The 19,850-nt window shown below is 44.0% G+C and overlaps 1 protein-coding gene across 1 annotated transcript in view; it reads right to left on the bottom strand.

The window, feature by feature from the left end:
* Positions 1–19,850, bottom strand: part of LOC124717175 (UDP-glucosyltransferase 2-like) — an 80,819-nt gene that overhangs the window by 46,931 nt on the left and 14,038 nt on the right. Inside the window, exon 3 of the mRNA XM_047243952.1 lies at positions 4,367–4,589. Coding sequence (XP_047099908.1) covers positions 4,367–4,589 — 223 coding nt within the window. The remainder of the gene's footprint in view (positions 1–4,366; positions 4,590–19,850) is intronic.

The following is a 19,850-nucleotide window of genomic DNA, read 5'->3' as shown; positions in this document are numbered from 1 at the left end:
TCTCCCTCTGGTGGGAAAGGTTGCCTGTTCACGTGCATTTAAGGGGCGCTATGAGCTCGCCAGGAGGTCAGTCTGTCAGTCTGGGCGAGTCTGGTCAGTTGGTCAGCCAAGTTAGTCTGGGTCTGTCTCTCGTCCGCATCGGTGAGGCGGTTAGTGTCTGTCGGTCGTCCGGAGTGCCAGCATGTGTTAGGCCGCCAGTCTGCTCGGGTTTGCTCAGGCAATGGGCATTGGCGGTTGGATCGATCGGTTGGTCGGTCGCGCAGTGGGACACAAGATGACTTGTCCACCTGGAGCGTCGGCGCATGTGAGGTCGCCACGTGAGTCCAGTGGGCCGCGCCGTTTAGCGAGGGGGTAGTGACTTCGCGGCCGACACGAGAGCAACAGGAGGCAACCCACGACATCGGGCTGGCCGGTACGAGCTGCGACGCCATGAGACGGGAGATCGGCGCGCCTTCCTGCGTCCGTTGAAGCGGCTGGCAGCGGACGGTTCGGGAGAGCGTTTGGGGGTGCTGCGCCAGGTCTTCGGCAGACATCGCAATTTATTAGAAGTTGAGTGATTGCTGATATGTTGTTTCATTTACTTGTTAACTTCTACGTGTTTCTCGGTCAGTCTCTCGTCCCCAGCTTGTTCGTCTGTCTCTCGTCCGCATTTGTTAGGCAGTTAGTGTCTGTCTGTCGGTCTACCGTACGTTAATAACCGCCTCTGTCATGTTTGTCGGATTCTGTGTTAACGAATTTATTGCTTAAAGGCCGAATTCTTGAAATATGTTTTTATCTTGCCTATCATCTTGCGAGGTGGCATATGTTTAGTGTAGAGCATGTTGTACATTTTATATCAGTTTGCATTTTATGAGTTTTATTTAAATAGTCAATTTAGGTTATAAGGTTGCCACCCTTAAACCGTAAGAGTCATTTAAAAAAGAAAACAAATTGCACTTTCGGTGGCAAATAATTTGAGTGTTGTACCATTTCCATCCCTCTTACGGGGTGCATAGTTTACGTGTTTGTGTGAGTTGTTAACTTATTTTTTTTTTAGTTTAAAGTAATCTGGTGTGTTGCAGATTTGTACCAGTGTACTCTTTAGCCGGCCGGAGTGGCCGTGCGGTTAAAGGCGCTACAGTCTGGAACCGCGTGACCGCTACGGTCGCAGGTTCGAATCCTGCCTCGGGCATGGATGTGTGCGATATGATTAGGTTAGTTAGGTTTAAGTAGTTCTAAGTTTTAGGGGACTGATGACCACAGCAGTTAAGTCCCATAGTGCTCAGAGCCATTTGAACCATTTGTACTCTTTCAGAGGTTGTTGTGAGCGGTCATGACTACGGCCATATTGAAAGGGAGCAGGCAAGCTTCTCAGCCCGAAGTCTCATACTGTTAATATTGTTCTTTCTGCCTGTAAATAAAATTGTAACTTGATGTTTCGAGGGTGCTTTTCTGCTTATAATTTAAATCTGTTTTGAAAAAGCTTTTAGGAATAAAATTCACATTTGTTAAAAGTAATTTCATGGTTTCCATTAGTTACTTCCTGTCAACTGCTTCCACGCTCACCTAGTGTGATTAAATGTGTTAATGTTCTTGATGAATCGCTAGTAAATAAAGTAAATTCATTAAGAAAAAAAAGTTTAAAGTAAATTTACGGTTCAGTTTTGAACTGCGTGTCAAAAGCATACTTCAGAAAACAGAGGCGTAAAGAAAAAATGACGATTACCTAAATTAATATAAAGATGTATGTCTCAATGGACAAGGAGTATTGGGCGTCCTAAGAAGAGTTCGGAAAACCAGCTACATGCTACTTGAAACTGGAACAGGTAAGGATGCCTCAACCATACAGATGTATGTCTCAATGGACAAGGAGTATTGGGCGTCCTAAGAAGAGATCGGAAAACCAGCTACATGCTACTTGAAACTGGAACAGGTAAGGATGCCTCAACCAAAACCGGATATAATGATGACGACTTGTGGTTCAATTATGTCTATCTGAGATATTATTTTGACGTTAATTACTTCAACAAATATACCAATAGTGACTACTAATACTGCTAAGAGTAGTAATAACTATGATGATGATAGTAGTAGTTGCAGTAATTGATGATCTCGATAGAAAAGACCGAATTGACTATGAAAGACAAATATGGACCGAAATTCCTGGAAGAAGAGGTAGGCTAGATTAAAAAATGGCTCTAAACATTATGAGACTTACCATCTGAGGTCATCAGTCCCCTAGACTCAGAACTACTTCAACCTAACATAAGGACATCACATACATCCATGCCCGAGGCAGGATTCGAACCTGCGACCGTAGGGGTCGCCTAGAACAGCTCGGTCATATCAGCCGGTTGGTTCCATCCTCTACCATCTGAACCATTGATGTCTTGTTAAACACTGTACTACTGACATAAAAAGCGATACCATTTGTCTGCGTGTACACTATGCACAACTATTCCAACCGATAATATCAGTTTTCCTACAGATGTGATATACCGATTTCCACTACCGTATAAAAGAAAAGAGTACACATCAAAACATTCTAGATGTCTCCCCTGTAAGATTGCCTGAAAGTAAACCACAGACTCGTTGTTCACAGAGCTAGTATTGAACTGTAGCTTGGCGGGAAGTCTATATCACACATTTAATTATTTTTCAGGCACTTCGGTGGCGATTACATCACTGAAACTTTGGGAACTTAGTGTCCATGACTTCTACCAATAAATAGAGAATAAATTGAAAATATTTTCGGCCAACGTCATGAATGTCATCTCTTAAGTATCCTTTAGCGTCATGTTGTATTCTTTTCTCATAACTTCGCCCATTTCACTTAACGTAGCTTCAAGGTATTCTTCAACTATAGATCTATTTCACCTCCATTTCTCACTACCTCTATCATTTTGCCATATGTAATTTCTTAACTTGTCCCACACAGATACAGTATATGCGTTGGGTACCAGTGTTGCCAGAAGTCGGCTAAGTACCCCACTGTGCAGATGCCAGACTGAGCAGCTAGAAGTCAAGGAAAGTCTATTCAATTTAAAAATACGTCAAGCGTGGCGGTCGAAAGTTCCCGCTGGATGCGGCGTATGACGCAAGTGGTATATAGTGGTATAGTGCGGGATTTCCTAAAGGAAGAGGAATCAGAGATCAAATTGCCAACATGCGGTGGATTATGGGAAAGGCATGAAAATTCCAGAAAGGTGTCTATCTCTGCTTCATTCATTATGCCAAAGTCTTTGAATGTGGCGATCGCAATAAATTATGGGAAGTACTAAAAAAATATGGGAATAGCAGTATACACTGTCACCAAGAAGCCACGATGAGAATTATGCGTGGAACAAGTAAATGGATCAAGATTCAGAGAGGAGTACGGCAAGGCTGCATATTATCACCCTGCTCATTGAATCGGTATGCAGAACAAATTATGACGAATGCCAGGCTAGATGAAGAAGAAACAGGGATGAAAGTATCATGAATAAATATAAATAACCTTAGATACCCAGATGATACTATACTGTTGGCAGAAATTGAAGAAGAATTAAAGACTTTTGCTGAAGGTGAAAGAAGAAAGTAAAAAAGCTGGTCTTAGGCTGAATGTTACGGAATCGAAAATATAGTAACTACACGTATAATTTCATGAGAAATAGAATGAGAAACAATGGAAGTAGTGTCTACGTTTAATTTTCTCGGTTCCCAGATTTCTGCTGATGGTGGCTGCAGCCACTTGCTGCTTGGTAGAAATGCAACTTCAAATCTTGGCAAGGTTTTAAGGAGTAGACATATAACGTTAGCAACAAAGATCCGTATTGTAAGGGGTATAGTCTTTCCATTTGTGATGTATGGATATGAGACCTCGACCATTAGAATGGCAGATCGGTGAAGAATGGACGCCTTTGAATTGTATTGCTGGAGGAAACTTGTTAGAGTCCCATGAACTGCGAAGAGAACGAAAAGGTCAATATTAGAGCAAAAAGTGGAGGACAGAAGTAATTGGAGTGCTTCATGGGGTCACGGAGAGTCGGAACCGACTAAACAAATAGAGAGGGAGGGAGAGAGCAGCATGTCGCGACTTAACCGACTCTGAAAAGGGTAGAGAATAGCTGCACAATATATGGGTCACAGTATATCAAGACTAGACAAGTAGTAGAGTTACCGAGTTGAAAAGTGTGTCGGGTGACTCTTCATTGCGGCAGAGACAATGTTTAAGCTCGTTGAAATCGTCGCGCTAGACGACACATGCGTTTGACGAGCTGATATCGTATCGCCTCCAAAGAGTCATATGGGACGTCTGTCTTCTGTGTGTCAGATAGATGCTGATCTAATAGACGTGTCCTGATAGAGTAAGTATAGAGAGTGGTGTATGAAGATGAAGTGCACGTACCCAAAATGTCGTTTTGAGGAGCCCACTTGATGATCTTGACGTTGGACGGCTGATTAGGCAGGGATTCGGACTCCCATTTCCAGAGCACCTTCTGGGGCAGCTCCTGGAAGGCCTCCAGGAAGGCCCGCCTGCTGCTTTCGCCAAGCTTATCGCTGCGGATGTTGGTGCCCAGGCTCATGAAGACAGCCCCTTCGTTTGCAGAGTCGAGAAAATCCTTCAGGTCCTACAATAAAAGGAAGGCAACCGTCTGACGATGTTGGTGGTTCAGCAGTTTTGAAAACGATAGTGATGTCTTTATCTCCAAGATATGTTAGAAACTCATTGACTGGTGTCCGAGGAGAATGGAATAATAAGGCGTGGTCGATTAACCCCTTCGTTTAGCTCAACACTCGAAGTGCTCCACGGTACGGACGTCTGCTGAAGTGGTTTTCAGAAACACGCTTATTTTGTCATTTAGCCGTGGTGGGACACAAGGTCCATTTCACTGGAGCGCTACGGGAAGACTCTACATATGCGTCTACATCTACATCTACATATATACTCCGCTAGCCACCAAGCGGTGTGCGGCGGAGGGCACAATTCAAGCCAAAGTCATATTCCGTCCCCCCACCCCTCGCCCTTTCTTCGACTTGCGGATCGCGCGAGAGAAAAACGACTGTCTGAACGCCTCAGTACGAGCTCTTATTTCCCTTATCTTTGAATGATGATCATTACGCGATTTGAAAGTTGGTGGTAATAATATATGCTCTACATCCTCGGTGAAGATTGTTTAGCGTATCGTCTATCTGCAAGTGTGTCCCACTTCAAACTTTCTATGAGATTTGTAACGCTCTCGCGATGGCTAAATGTACCAGTCACGAATCTTGCAGCTCTTCTTTGGACCCTCTCAATATCTTGCATCAGACCTAACTGGTAAGGGTCCCATACAGACGAACAATAAGACTGGACGAACTAATGTACTGTAAGCTATTTCCTTCGCTGAAGGACTGCATCACTTCAGGATTCTACCAATAAACTGCAGTCTAGAGTTCGCCATATCCGTTACTTGTGTAATCTGATCATTCCATCTGAGATCATTTCGAATAGTCACACCCACATGTTACAGCTTCCAAAGACTGATCATTTATTTTGTACTCATACATTAATGGGGATTTTCGCCTTGTTATACGCAGTAGGTTACACTTACTAATATTGAGAGATAACTGCCAGTCATTATACCATGCATTTATCTTCTGCAAATCCTCATTGATTTGTTCACAACTTTGGTGTGATACTGCTTTCCTGTAGACTACAACACCATCGGCAAACAGTCTAAGGCCGCTGTCAATACCATCAACCAGATCGTTTATATAAATCCTAAAAAGCAGAGGACCTATTACGCTGCCCTGGGGCACACCTGAAGTTACTCTTGTTTCTGTTGAAGTTACCCCATTCAGGATGACATACTGAGATAACTGCCAGTCATTATACCATGCATTTATCTTCTGCAAATCCTCATTGATTTGTTCACAACTTTGGTGTGATACTGATTTCCTGTAGACTACAACACCATCGGCAAACAGTCTAAGGCCGCTGTCAATACCATCAACCAGATCGTTTATATAAATCGTAAAAAGCAGAGGACCTATTACGCTGCCCTGGGGCACACCTGAAGTTACTCTTGTTTCTGTTGAAGTTACCCCATTCAGGATGACATACTGAGATAACTGCCAGTCATTATACCATGCATTTATCTTCTGCAAATCCTCATTGATTTTTTCACAACTTTGGTGTGATACTGCTTTCCTGTAGACTACAACACCATCGGCAAACAGTCTAAGGCCGCTGTCAATACCATCAACCAGATCGTTTATATAAATCGTAAAAAGCAGAGGACCTATTACGCTGCCCTGGGGCACACCTGAAGTTACTCTTGTTTCTGTTGAAGTTACCCCATTCAGGATGACATACTGCTCCCTGTCTGTTAGAAAACTTTCTATCCAACCGCATATGTCATTGCATAGGCCGTAAGCGCGAACTCTCAACAGACTTTATCACTTTCAGTACCAGTGGTTTATCAGGTGCAAGTTTCTTAAGTTTAATGAACATTTTGCAGCTTTTCCCCTTCAGCAACCAAATAACTCAGCAGTAGCCTGCAATTTAGCCTCCCATTTACTTCGACTTGCACACGCTGTTGATAGGTAACTGATCTAGACTTTAACTCCCTCGATGTGATCTCTGAGAACGCTCGAAACTTTCGAACTCACTCCACGATGTCAGCTGTGGCGGAATGCTTCTATATTATTGACAGTCAACACGGATTTAGAAAACATCGTCCTTGTGAAACACAATTAGCTCTTTACTCTCGCAAAGTGTTGACTGCTATCGACATGGGATTTCAAATTGCTTCCGTATTTATGGATTGCTGGAAGGCTTTTGACACTGTACCACACAACCGGTTTGTAGTGAAATTGCGTGCTTATGGAATATCGACTCAGTTATGTGACTGGATTTGTGATGTCCCTATCTCGTGGTCTAGCGGTCGTGTTCACGATTCCCGAGCACGGGATCCCGGGTTCGATTCCCGGCTTATGGAATATCGACTCAGTTATGTGACTGGATTCGTGATGTCCGCATCTCGTGGTCTAGCGGTCGCGTTCAAGATTCCCGAGCACGGGATCTCGGGTTCGATTCCCGGTGGGGGTTTGTGTTGTCCTCATCATTATTTCATCATCATTCATGAAAGTGGACTGCTCAAAGATTGGGAATCTGTACGTGCGCTGATAACCGCACAGTTGAGCGCCCGACAAACCAAACATCATCGTCATCAGGATACGTGATTTCCTGTCAGAGAGGTCACAGTTCGTAATAATTAACGGGAAGTCATGGAGTAAAACATAGGTGATTTCTGGCGTTCCCCAAGGTAGTGTTATAGACCCTTGCTATATAAACGGTTTGGGAGACAATCTGAGAAGCCGTCTTAGGTTGATGCGAAAACTGGTAATTGTTAACTGATCCTAAATAACGAAAAGTGTGAGGCCATCCACATGAGTGCTAAAAGGAATCTGTTAAATCGGTTTCACGTTAAATCAGTCAAACCTAAAGGCCATAAATTCAACTAAATAGCTAGGAATTACAATTACAAACAACTTAAATTGGAAGGAACACACAGGAACTGTTGTGGGGAAGGCTAACCAAAGACTGCGTTTTATTGGAAGGACAGGAAATGTATTAGATCTATTTAGGAGACTGCCTATACTACGCTTGTCCGTCCTCTTTTACAGTAGTGTTGTGCGGTGTGGGATCCTTACCAGATGGGATTGACGGAGTAGAGAGAAAAAATTCAAAGAAGGGCAGCACGTTTTGTACTATCGCGAAATATGAGAGAGAGCGTCACTGCATTGACACAGGATTTGGGGTGGACATCATTAAAAGAAAGGCGTTTTCCGTTGCGGAGGAATCTTCTCACGAAATTACAATAACCATCTTCCGCCTCCGAATGCGAAAATATTTTGTTGACGCCGACCTCCATAGGGAGAAACCATCACCATGATAAAACAAGGGAAATCAAAGCTCGTTCCGCACGCTGTACGACATTGGAATAATAGAGAATTGGGAAGGTGGTTCGATGAACCCTGTGCCAGGCACTTAAATGTGATTTTCAGAGGATCCGTGTAATGCAGATGTAGATGTACTCTCCCTAGCCTCCTTAAATTGCCCACCCTAAAATGTTTTGTTGTCGGTTCGGTTATCGCCTTCTTTGTTTGTTGTTTACACGTGTTGTTGACAGGTCTTCTAGACAGCGCCTCGTGAACTACGTGCCTTTTTCATTCAGTACGGTACAGTTTAGTACAAAATGTGTTCGCTTGAACAACTTATCAGTTTTAACTTTCACGAGCTTGACGATATTGTTAGTTTGTGAGTGGAGGAAGGTGTCAGCGATAGAGCAAGAAATAGACGAAAAGGGTGACACGGTTCTGCTATCCAACAAAAGCGCCATCCACAAGCAGAAATTCGGAACAGCTATGATGTGGAAACGTCTTTTACTCCAATAAAATACAAAAATTTTATTGTATATGAAAATGTGCTCTGAGTGGTCATTAGAAAAATGCACATCCCAGCAATGGATTTCGCAGACTCTCTTTTTGTAATTATCGAGTGGAATTTTTATGTGCAAATTAGAATCTTGGAATTAAGTTTCATGTGGAAAATTACGTGCTACAGAGATAGCATAACTTTTTCAGAATGAAAATTCAGTTAACTAACAATACATTTATATGTACTGTTACAGCCCTTTGAGGGCAGGGGTTGTAATATGTCAGATCGATCGAGAGGTATGGTTTGGGAGAGAGGGCTGACTCACGCCAGAGCGTGCATAGAAACAAAGGAAAGTGTGTCATTGACTTTATTACATCGAAGCCGACGTTGCGCTGAACAGAGGCGATTGCGCAGCGCAGCGGTTTGCCAGCCTTGAGGACGTAACGATCAGGGGTCCGAATCTTAACGAAATACACACATCAAAAAAGTTTTGCATCACCCCGGTTCCGAGAACGCCTGAAGATAGACGTTAGTGGATATTGTATCACAGACACAGTCTCTTTGATTGTTCAGAGATGTCACTAAACCCACCCAAAGCTGTAAACAACCATGCATGAGCATCGCCTATTAGACGGAAGGGGCCCGACTGCCGATCAGTTCCACTAATTCCACCAGGAAGGAAGTACACGGCTCGTATTATCTGTGGTTCAACCATGCCTAGACAGTCAATACCGCGGTTCGATCGCGTCCGCATCGTTACTTTGTGCCAGGAAGGGCTCTCAACAAGGGAAGTGTCAAGACGTCTCGGAGTGAGCCAGAGTGATGTTGTTGGGACAAGGAGGAGAAACAGAGAGACAGGAACTGTCGAAGACATGCCTCGCTCAGGTCGCGCAGGGGCTACTACCGCAGTAGATGACCGCTATCTACGGATTGTGGCTCGTAGGAATCCTGACAGCAACGTCACCATACTGAATAGTGGTTTTCGTGCAGCCACAGGACGTCTGTTACGACTCAAATTGTGCGCAATAGGCTGCATGATGTGCAACTTCACTCCCGACGTCTATGGCGAGCACCACCTTTATATCCACGACACCATGTAGTGCGGTACAGATGGACCCAACAACATGCCGAATGAACCGCTGAGGATTGGCATCACGTTCTCTTCACCCATGAGCGTCGCGTATGCCTTCAACCAGATAATCGTCGGAGACGTGTTTAGAGGCAATCCGGTCAGGCAGAACGCCTTAGACACACTGTCCAGCGAGTGCAGCAAGGTGGAGGTTCCCTGCTGTTTTGGGGTGGCATTATGTGGGGCCGACGTACGCCGGTGGCAGTCACGGAAGGCGTCGTAACTGGTGTACGATACGTGAATGCCTCCTCCGACCGATAGTGCAACCACATCGGCAGCATATTGGCTTGGCATTCATGGACGACAATCCGCGCCCCCATCGTGCACAATTTTGAGAATGACTTCCTTCAGGATAACGACATCGCTCGACTAGAGTGGGTAGCATGTTCTCCAGACACGAACTCCATCGAACATGCCTGGCATAGATTGAAAAGTGCTGTTTGCGGTCGACGTGACCTACCAACCACTCTGAGGGATCTACACCGATTCGCCGTTGAGGAGAACCGCTCGGCCACACCGGCCGGCAAGTAACATAATCATTGATAACGTTACGCCACATACCATTCTCGTTGTAACATAATGGAATGACGCTCCAGAGCCAATAAATTACGGTCAAAGTCCACATGTGACCCTGGATATGACTTACAGTTAAAATCTTTTTCCTACATCTCTATCTAACCATTATATAATAATTCTGAAACCTTCTGGTGTCTAAAGATCTCTTCCACGTATACAGCCTTCTCTCATGATTCTTAAACGAAGAGCTAAGTGCAAAATTCTACCAGGCAGCTTCCTGTTTCATTCATCACCTCCGGTCCGTATTCACCTGCTACTTTTCCCTCTCTTCGTTTTCCTACTATAGAATTCCAGTCCCCCATGACTATTAAATTTTCGTCTCCCTTCACTATCTGAATAATTTCTTTTATCTCATCATACATTTCCTCAATCTCTTACTCATCTGCAGAGCTAGTTGGCATATTAACTACTGTGGTGGATGTGGACTTCGTATCTATCTTGGCTACAATAATGCGTTAATTATACTGTTCGCGCTCCTAGTTCGTTGCTTATCATTAAACCTACTGCTGCGTTACAACTATTTTTGTATTTATAACTCTGTATTCACCTGACCAGAAGTTCTGTTCCTCGTGCCACCAAACTTCACTAATTCCCACTATATCTACTTTAACCTATGCATCCCTTTTTAATTTTTCTACCATTCCTGCAAGGGATCTAACATTCCACGCACCAATCCGTTCAACACCAGTTTTCTTTCTCCTGATGATGACGTCCTGCTGAGTAGTCCCTGCCTGGAGATCCGAATGGGGGACTATTTTACAACCGGAATATTTTACCTAAGAGGATACGATCATCATTTAATCATACAGTAGAGCTTCATGCCCTCTGGAAACATTACGGCTGTAGTTACCACCTGCTTTCAGCCGTTCGCAGTACCAACACAGCAAGGCCATTTTGGTTCATGTTACAAGGCCAGATCAACCAATCATCCAGACTGTTGCCCCTGTAACTACTCAAAAGGCTGCTGCCCGTCTTCAGGAACAACAAGTTTGTCTGGCCTCTTAAAAAATACCCCTCCGTTGTGGTTGCAACTTTACGGTACGGCTGTCTGAATAGCTGAGCCACGCAAGCCTCCCCACCAATGGCAAGGTCCTTGTTCAGGGGCGGAAGGGGAGGGGGGGTTACTTTACGTATCGTTATTCATTTCGTTACTGCGATAGCGGTACACGTATAACATTTTAACCGATAATCACGTTATTCCGGTACTGTAGGACAATAAGGTTACTACACTGTTGGCCATTAAAATTGCTACACCAAGAAGCAGATGATAAACGGGTATTCATTGGACAAATACTAGAACTGACATGTGATTACGTTTTCACGCATTTGGGTGCATAGATCCGGAGAAATCAGTACCCAGAACAACCATCTCTGGCCGTAATAACGGCCTTGATACGCCTGGGCATTGAGTGAAACAGAGCTTGGATAGCGTGTACAGGTACAGCTGCCCATGCAGCTTCAACACGATACCACACTGCATAAAGAGTAGCGACTGGCGTATTGTGACGAGCCAGTTGCTCGGCCACCATTGACCAGACCTTTTCAATTGGTGAGAGATCTGGAGAATGTGCTGGCCAGGGCAGCAGTCGAACATTTTCTGTATCCAGAAACGCCTGTACACGACCTACAACATGCGGTCCTGCATTATCCTGCTGAAATGTAGGCTTTCGCAGGGATCAAATGAAGGGTAGAGCCACGGGTTGTAACACATCTCAAATGTAACGTCCACTGTTCAAAGTGCCGTCAATGTGAACAAGAGGTCACAGAGACGTGTAACCAATGGCACCCCATACCATAATGCCGGGTGATACGCCAGTATGGTGATGACGAATACACGCTTCCAATGTACGTTCACCGCAATGTCGCCAAACACGGATGCGACCATCATGATGTGGTAAACAGAACCTGGATTCATCCGAAAAAACGACGCATTGCCTTTCGTGCATCCAGGTTCGTCGTTGAGTACACCATTGCAGGCGCTCCTGTCTGTGATGTAGTGTCAACGGTAACCGCAGCGGTGGTCTCCGAGCTGATAGTCCACGCTGCTGCAAAGGTCGTCGAACTGTTCGTGCAGATGGTTGTTATCTTGCAAACGTCCGCATCTGTTGACTCTGGTGTCGAGACGTGGTTGCACGATCCGCTACAGGCATGTGGATAAGATGCCTGTCATCTCGACAGCTAGGGATACGCGGCCGTTGGGATCCAGCACGGCGTTCCGTATTACCCTCCTGAACCCACCGATACCATATTCTGGTAACAGTCATTGGATCTCGACCAACGCGAGCAGCAATGTCGCGATACGATAAACAGTAATCGCGATAGGTTACAATCCGACCTTTATCAAAGCCGGAAACGTGATGGTACGCGTTTCTTCTCCTTACACGGGGCATCACAACAACGTTTCACCAGGCAACGCCGGTCAACTGCTGTTTGTGTATCAGACATCGGTTGGAAACTTTCCTCATGTCAGCATGTTGTAGGTGTCGGCACCGGCGCCAACCTTGTGTGAATGCTCTGAAAAGCTAATCCCGTTTATCATATGCATTACTTCTTGGTGTAGCAATTTTAATGGCCAGTAGTGCATATGTCAACGTAGTTTCTCTGGATGTTACAAGTGGAGCGCTCTGCGATAATTACAACTTCAGCTTTCCTCTGCCCGCTTCGGCCCCTACACACATGTATCTAGGTGCTGTTCTAACTGCAACGTACAGGTTTCTCACAGCACGTCGGTGCCCTGTGCTGCCAGATTACTTCACATTTGTATACGGAGCCCGCCGGGCAGTGCCTTATAAGCTGCGACCGGTGTCGTAAACCTGCCTCGCACAGTCGTTTGCCAAATAATAACATCGCCCGCACCTGCCATCCGATGTGCCAGTCGGTCCCGTAAATACTGCCTTCCAGCCAAAGATGCACCAGATTTACTAAAATTCCCCAAATCCACGCCTCTACTTATTCATGGCGCCACAGAACTATTAAAAAAAACACACAAATGTATGTGGTTTTGTGTGATAAATAGTAAAACGTTGCAGGATTTATGTAGTTCACTAAAATATACAAGGACTATTCAAACACTTAAGTAATTGTAAAAATACAGTGGACAAAGTTCAAAACCATCGTACAATATGCATTAGATCAGTATGTGGCAAGCAAAATAGTAAGATGGAAAAGAGCCACCGTGGTACAACAACCGAGTTAGAAAACTGCTACGGAAGCAAAGAGAACCTCACAGCAAACATAAACATAGCCAAAGCCTTGAAGACAAATAAAAATTAAGGGAAGCGAAATGAAGTGTGAGGAGGGCTATGCGAGAGGCGTTCAATGAATTCGAAAATAAATTTCTGTGCACTGACTTAGCAGAAAATCCTACTAAATTTTGGTCTTACGTCAAAGCGGTAGGTGGATCAAAACAAAATGTCCAGACGCTCTGTGACCAAAATGGTACTGAAACAGAGGATGACAGACTAAATGCTGAAATACTAAATGCCTTTTTCCAAAGCTGTTTCACAGAGGAAGACTGCACTGTAGTTCCTTCTCTAGGATGTCGCACAGATGACAAAATGATAGATATCGAAACAGACGATAGAGGGATAGAGAAACAATTAAAATCGCTCGAAAGAGGAAAGGCCGCTGGACCTGATGGGATACCAGTTCGATTTTACACAGAGTACGTGAAGGAACTTGGCCCCCCTTCTTGCAGCAGTGTACCGTAGGCTCTAGAAGAGCGTAGCGTTCCAAAGGATTGGAAAAGGGCACAGGTCATCCCCGTTTTCAAGAAGGGACGTGGAACAGATGTGCAGAACTATAGACCTATATCTCTAACGTCGATCACTTGTAGAATTTTGGAACACGTATTATGTTCGAGTATAATGACGTTTCTGGAGACTAGAAATCTACTCTGTAGGAATCAGCATGGGTTTCGAAAAAGATGATCGTGTGAAACCCAGCTCGCGCTATTCGTCCATGAGATTCAGAGGGCCGTAGACACGGGCTCCCAGGTAGATACTGTGTTTCTTCACTTCCGCGAGGCGCTCGATATAATTCCCCACAATCGTTTAATGAAAAAAGTAAGAGCATATGGACTATCAGACCCACTGTGTGATTGTATTGAAGAGAGAAGTCTTCCGAAGTAAGAGTGATTTCAGGTGTGCCGTAGGGGAGTGTCGTAGGACCGTTGCTATTCACAATATATATAAAAATGACCTTGTGGATAACATCGGAAGTTCACTGAGGCTTTTTGCGGATGATGCTTCAGTATATCGAGACGTTGTAACAATGGAAAATTGTACTGAAATGCAGGAGGATCTGCAACGAATTAACCCATGGTGCAGGGAATGGCAACTGAATCTCAATGTAGACAAGTGTAATGTGCTGCGAATACATAGAAAGAAAGATCCTTTATCATTTAGCTATAATATAGCATGTCAGCAAGTGGAAACTGTTAATTCCATAAATTATCTGAGAGTAGGCATTAGTAGTGGTTTAAAATGGAATCACCATATAAAATTAATCGTCGGTAAAGCAGATGCTGTGATTCATTGGAAGAATCCTAAGCAAATACAGTCCGAAAACAAAGGAAGTAGGTTACAGTACACTTGTTCGACCACTGCTTGAATACTGCTCACCGGTGTGGGATCCGTACCAGATCGGGTTGATAGAAGAGATAGAGAAGATCCAACGGAGAGCAGCGCTCTTCGTTACAGGATCATTTCGTAACCGCGAAAGCGTTACAAAGATGATAGATAAACTCCAGTGGAAGACTGCAAGAGAGACGCTCAGTGGCTCAGTAAGGGTTTTTGTTGAAGTTTCGAGAACATACCGTCAGCGAGGAGTCAAGCAGTATATTGCTCCCTCCTACGTATATCTCGCTAAGAGACCATGAGGATAAAATCAGAGAGATTAGAGCCCACGCAGAGGCATACCGACATTCTTTTGTTTCCACGAATAATACGAGAATGGAATAGAAGGGAGAACCGATAGAGGTACCGAAGGTACCCTCCGCCACACACCGTCAGGTGGCTTGCGGAGTATGGATGTAGATACATACGAGGCTCGTTCAATAGGTAATGCCCCACATTCTATTTCTCAGAACATATTTACAGTTACGAGTCAGAATTTGGTGACAATATACATAAACATTTCTTGTCCATGTCCTATATTTCTACACAGTCTCCGCCACGTTCTATGGCCGTACGCCCGCATTGTGGAAGACCGTGTATTCCCTGCTGGTTAAAGCTCTTGTACTGTAGACGTAGCCATGTTTTCACTACGTCTTCAAAGTGTGTTCCCCACAGTGAATCATTAAGCGGCCCAAAAGAGAAGGAAGTCCGAGGATGTCAGGTCTGGACTGAAGGGTGGATGAGGCAATGATGTCCAACCCAGTTTGGCGATGTGTTCCCGAGTTCTCAGACCTGTGTCTGGGCGTGCGTTGTCGTGTCGGAGAAAGCTTTCTGCTGCATTCTTGTCCGATCGAACACGTCGCAAATGGTTCTTGAGTTTATTCAGGGTCTTCACGTATGCCTCTGAATTGATGGTTGACCCTGTTGGCATCACATCCACGAGACTGACGCCATCACAATCCTAGAAGACTCTCACCATGACTTTTCCAGCAGGGGGGGGGGGGGGGGGGGGGCATTGAATTTCTTCTTGTGTGGTGAATGAGAATGATGTCAAGCCATTGTCTGCCTTTTTGTCTCCGACGCAAAGTGGTGCACCCAGCTTTTGTCCCCCGTAACGATCCGTGACAGAAAGACCTCTCCGTCGGCCTCAAAACGCTCCAACAATTCAGATGGAATGGCCGTTCTTTGTATCTTGTGGTCGGCTGTCAGCATTCGTGGAATCCATCGTGAGTACCTCTTGAATATCCAAGAGTGTCGATCATTGTAGACGCACTTGCAAAGCTGATCGACAACTGTAGAGCCAATTATCGAGTTGTGATGCGCCAGTGCGCACGAATCATGGCGTCAGCACGATTCAACATGTCTGGAGCAGTGGCTGTGACAGGACGTCCCGAGCTTGGCTGATCATGGAGCTCTGTTTCTGCATTTCCTGAGGCTGAAACTTTCTTTACCTATGTCACAACTGTACTCCTACCAACTGCAGCATCGCCATACACTGCACACAAACGTTTACGGATGTTCACCACAGTTTCTTTTTCTGCAAACAAGAATTCAATAACAGCACCCTGCTTGTAATATGAGTCGTATGTAGACGCCATTTTGACGCTGTACTGCGGGTCTACCATCTGACAGAACGGTTCGAAACTTCACCGGCGTACAGAATAAACATCAAATGTGAAGCACCACAAAGGACGTTTGCGTATGTATATGAATGACTTTAAAAAATGTGGGGCTTTACTTATTGAATGATCCTCGGGACATACATTAAAAATATCAAATAATTTGTGTCGTAAGTCTCGTGTTAAACGTAGGAGTCCGAGAGACCCCACATCGTTTTACACGTTACAGATCCTACGTATATAAATCGAAAGTCGAAAACTGGACGTTGTACACCACATATTTAACTAAAATACAGGCAGAAAATTCACCGAATTCCTCAATGCTTTCAAGAAGCTTTGGCTTTAAGTATCCCACCCGTTGCAAGCTCCTGCTTCTTCTGAATCATCTCGTCACAAAAATTCACTGCAAAAACTCTCTGTATTTCTTTTCATTATGAGTTACGTAATTTCTGTAAAAAAGAAGAAAAAAAGGAAGTTCTATTCACAATCGACATAGGCAACAATTGCAGCTGACATCAGTAGTTCTTTATTTTCAATAGTTCTTTACTTTCTGCCCCTTCACCCTTCCATTTACAAAATAAAACCACATATTTCCTAAATTTAAGCACTGGCATCAGTAAACAAACGCATTGTTTCAAAATTTAAAGAAAAACTATATTACACGCTCGTAATACCTTTTTGTTTGCAATAGTGACACACAAACATGCAGCTTTACACTTAGCGTCTCTTATTTGTACCCAAATTTAACGAAGAATTTGATCTAGAGAAATTTATTGCTATAAATTCTTACCTGACTGGTCAGATCGTACAGAAGAAACTAAAGGTGGAAAATTATTCCCAACCCCCCCTCCCCTTATATGTACCCTCTGCTATTCCAATAGTTGCAGGAAGTGGTGTACAATTTCATGCATAGCACAGGTGCCGAAAAGTGTTGCCAAAAGCCGGCCGATTGGCCGAGTGGTTCTAGGCGCTTCAGTCCGGAACCGCCCTGCTGCTACGGTCGCAGGTTCGAATACCGCCTCGGGCATGGATGTGTGTGCTGTCCTTAGGTTAGTTACGTTTAAATAGTTCTAAGTCTACGGGACTGATGACCTCAGATATAGTCCCATAGTCCTTAGAGCCATTTGAATTTTTTTTTTGGTAGCTAAAACACTGAAACCCTGCAACTATAGGAGATTCTACTACGTGAGAAACAACACAGCCCTGTGTATTTTCAATAGTAAAGATAAGACCCAATTACGAGCCACAGTGGGGTACACAAAATTACTTGTCCTTGTTGTGACAAGTTTCACTTTGGTGATGTAGACAAAGATAAAACAGCTAGGCTGGAGGAATACGGACGCAACTGGCAAACGCAGAATATTGATACCATTTGTCCATTTAATATTAAATCAGGATTGTGGCCCATAAGTTGGTTGCTTTCCACTGCTGCAACACTTTTTCACCTCTGTTTGCAAAGTAGAGGACATGTGACTGCCTTTGGTAGCAGTGCCCTTCACGCAGCTCATGCTCAGCAAAACTGTGATGTCATAAAATTATAAACGTTTCGATTATATATATCTGGACGTATGATTTGTGATACAGCCAGACATACATTTACGCACATTAGGCTACAGTCAAAAAATTGATGAGACTTTGACGAATTCACTACAAAAAACGTGTTCACACACAAATGTTTTCTCAACACGTTCACATATGACGATCCCAAACTGGTCCTCGTATCGCTAAGCTCGTGTTTTGTTCTGTAAGTGGCAGTGCGTGAATAACCGAAAGTCAAGAAAATTCCCGCAACCTCGGTGCCACTATGTGAAAGTCCATTGATTTCATGGACGAAAAGAGCGAGATGATTTCCACATGATCTTTTCGGAGTCCCAGATACATTCTATGGAACAGACTTCAGTTGTCCTGAACGGTTATGACAGTGGATCACAAAAACTGTTCCATAGTTCTGCAACAGATCGTAGTCAGTCACATAGGCGCTTTTATGTGTACTAGTATCGCCTGTGGACGAAATTCGACCAGTGCTGTTTATAAAGTAATGTTTATATTATTCCTAATACTTTCTCTACCGAACAATAGTGTTGTCCTGCTCTTTGTCTTTCAGTCCGAACCTTTAGTGCTCCTCTTTGAAGTATAGCCTAAAACAAAAATAATTTCCGTGTAATAGGGGAAGCCGTAGCTACTTTAAATGAAGAAATAGTGAATTAAAAACTTACCTCAAATTTGTGCTAACGGCGACAAATGGACACGAAGTAAGTTCCATATACTCTTAGGTAAAAGTAAGCGAAACGACAACCCCAACAATCAACGTTAAGTACAATTTGTGTTGCGCCTGAAGGATTTGTTGCTGCTACTACGATGTTTTGTTTTCCACTGCTGATAACATCAACGACAACAACGTAGCGATTGTGGCATTGTAGCTGTCCGGTACGCGTGTGTTAATGCAAATGAGCCAACTGCATCACTTAAACATAAACGTCTGTCGAATGCGATTTCACGTAAAGTTGTTAGTTTCGTGTGTCACCTGCATCATAGCACGTGATCGGGACGCGGGGTAAGTTGGTAACAGTGCGAGAGACCGACGAAAACTTTTCACGTGTATGTCTACTTCCTTTTTCCTCTCTTAACGCTTATGTACACACATAATTTTTTTGTGCACATCTAACGCAAAGTACATTTCGAATTATGTAAGTTCCATTGGCCTTCTCGTATAATTAATATTAAAACTCGGTGCTTCAGTTTTCGATATTCACGTCTTGATAATACGACCTGTTGACGATCATTGTTGATAACGGAGGTGCCTTGTGACTTTTTTCGGTGGCATGATAGCGTTCTGTGCTGTAGTGATCTACTATGAAATAGAAAGGGAGCAGGCGTTCAACATATTCTGTGCAGAATCGTACAGGAGAACACCACGGCCGGTAAATGATGTTTAGAAAGCCACATTGAATGCATCACTAGAGTGAACAAAGGATACTAGTAAGTATTCAGCAATCGAAAGAGTCTTTGAAGAGGATTTACATAAGTGCAGCTCGATCATATAGTAACAACAGAACCGCAAAACAGTGTCCCACCGACAGGAGAAAAGGTCCCAGGAACACCTGTCGTACTCAACCAAACGCAAGATCCGAGACGAGACTCAAGTACGGTTCGTGTGTTTACCTGTGCTCTTAAAAGTTGTCAGTCCGTGCTCTGCTGCTGTAGCGATAAGACTTGTCCATGACGCGATTCAGACCTGTGTAACGCATGCAACAGTCGAAAAAGCCACGATGACGTCTTATGTCCTGTTCCAGCCTAACCATTTCTTCGTCGACATTCACATAATATTTCCTCCAAAGGATCTGTCTTGCATTGCTTGTCCAGTGATTCTCTGGGATGACAGACCCAATAATGCTGTTTTCAGACTTGCTTTAGTTGGATAACTTTCTCAGTTAATGGCTGTACCCCCATTCTTTTGTGATTTCATATTTTTTCTTCCCCTTTTGGGACATTTAAAGATGTAAGGAACTTCATAGCTAATGTTTCAA

This window comes from Schistocerca piceifrons, chromosome 9 (assembly GCF_021461385.2).
Source record: "Schistocerca piceifrons isolate TAMUIC-IGC-003096 chromosome 9, iqSchPice1.1, whole genome shotgun sequence".
Classification (NCBI taxonomy): domain Eukaryota; kingdom Metazoa; phylum Arthropoda; class Insecta; order Orthoptera; family Acrididae; genus Schistocerca; species Schistocerca piceifrons.
This window is presented reverse-complemented; position numbering and strand designations above follow the sequence as displayed.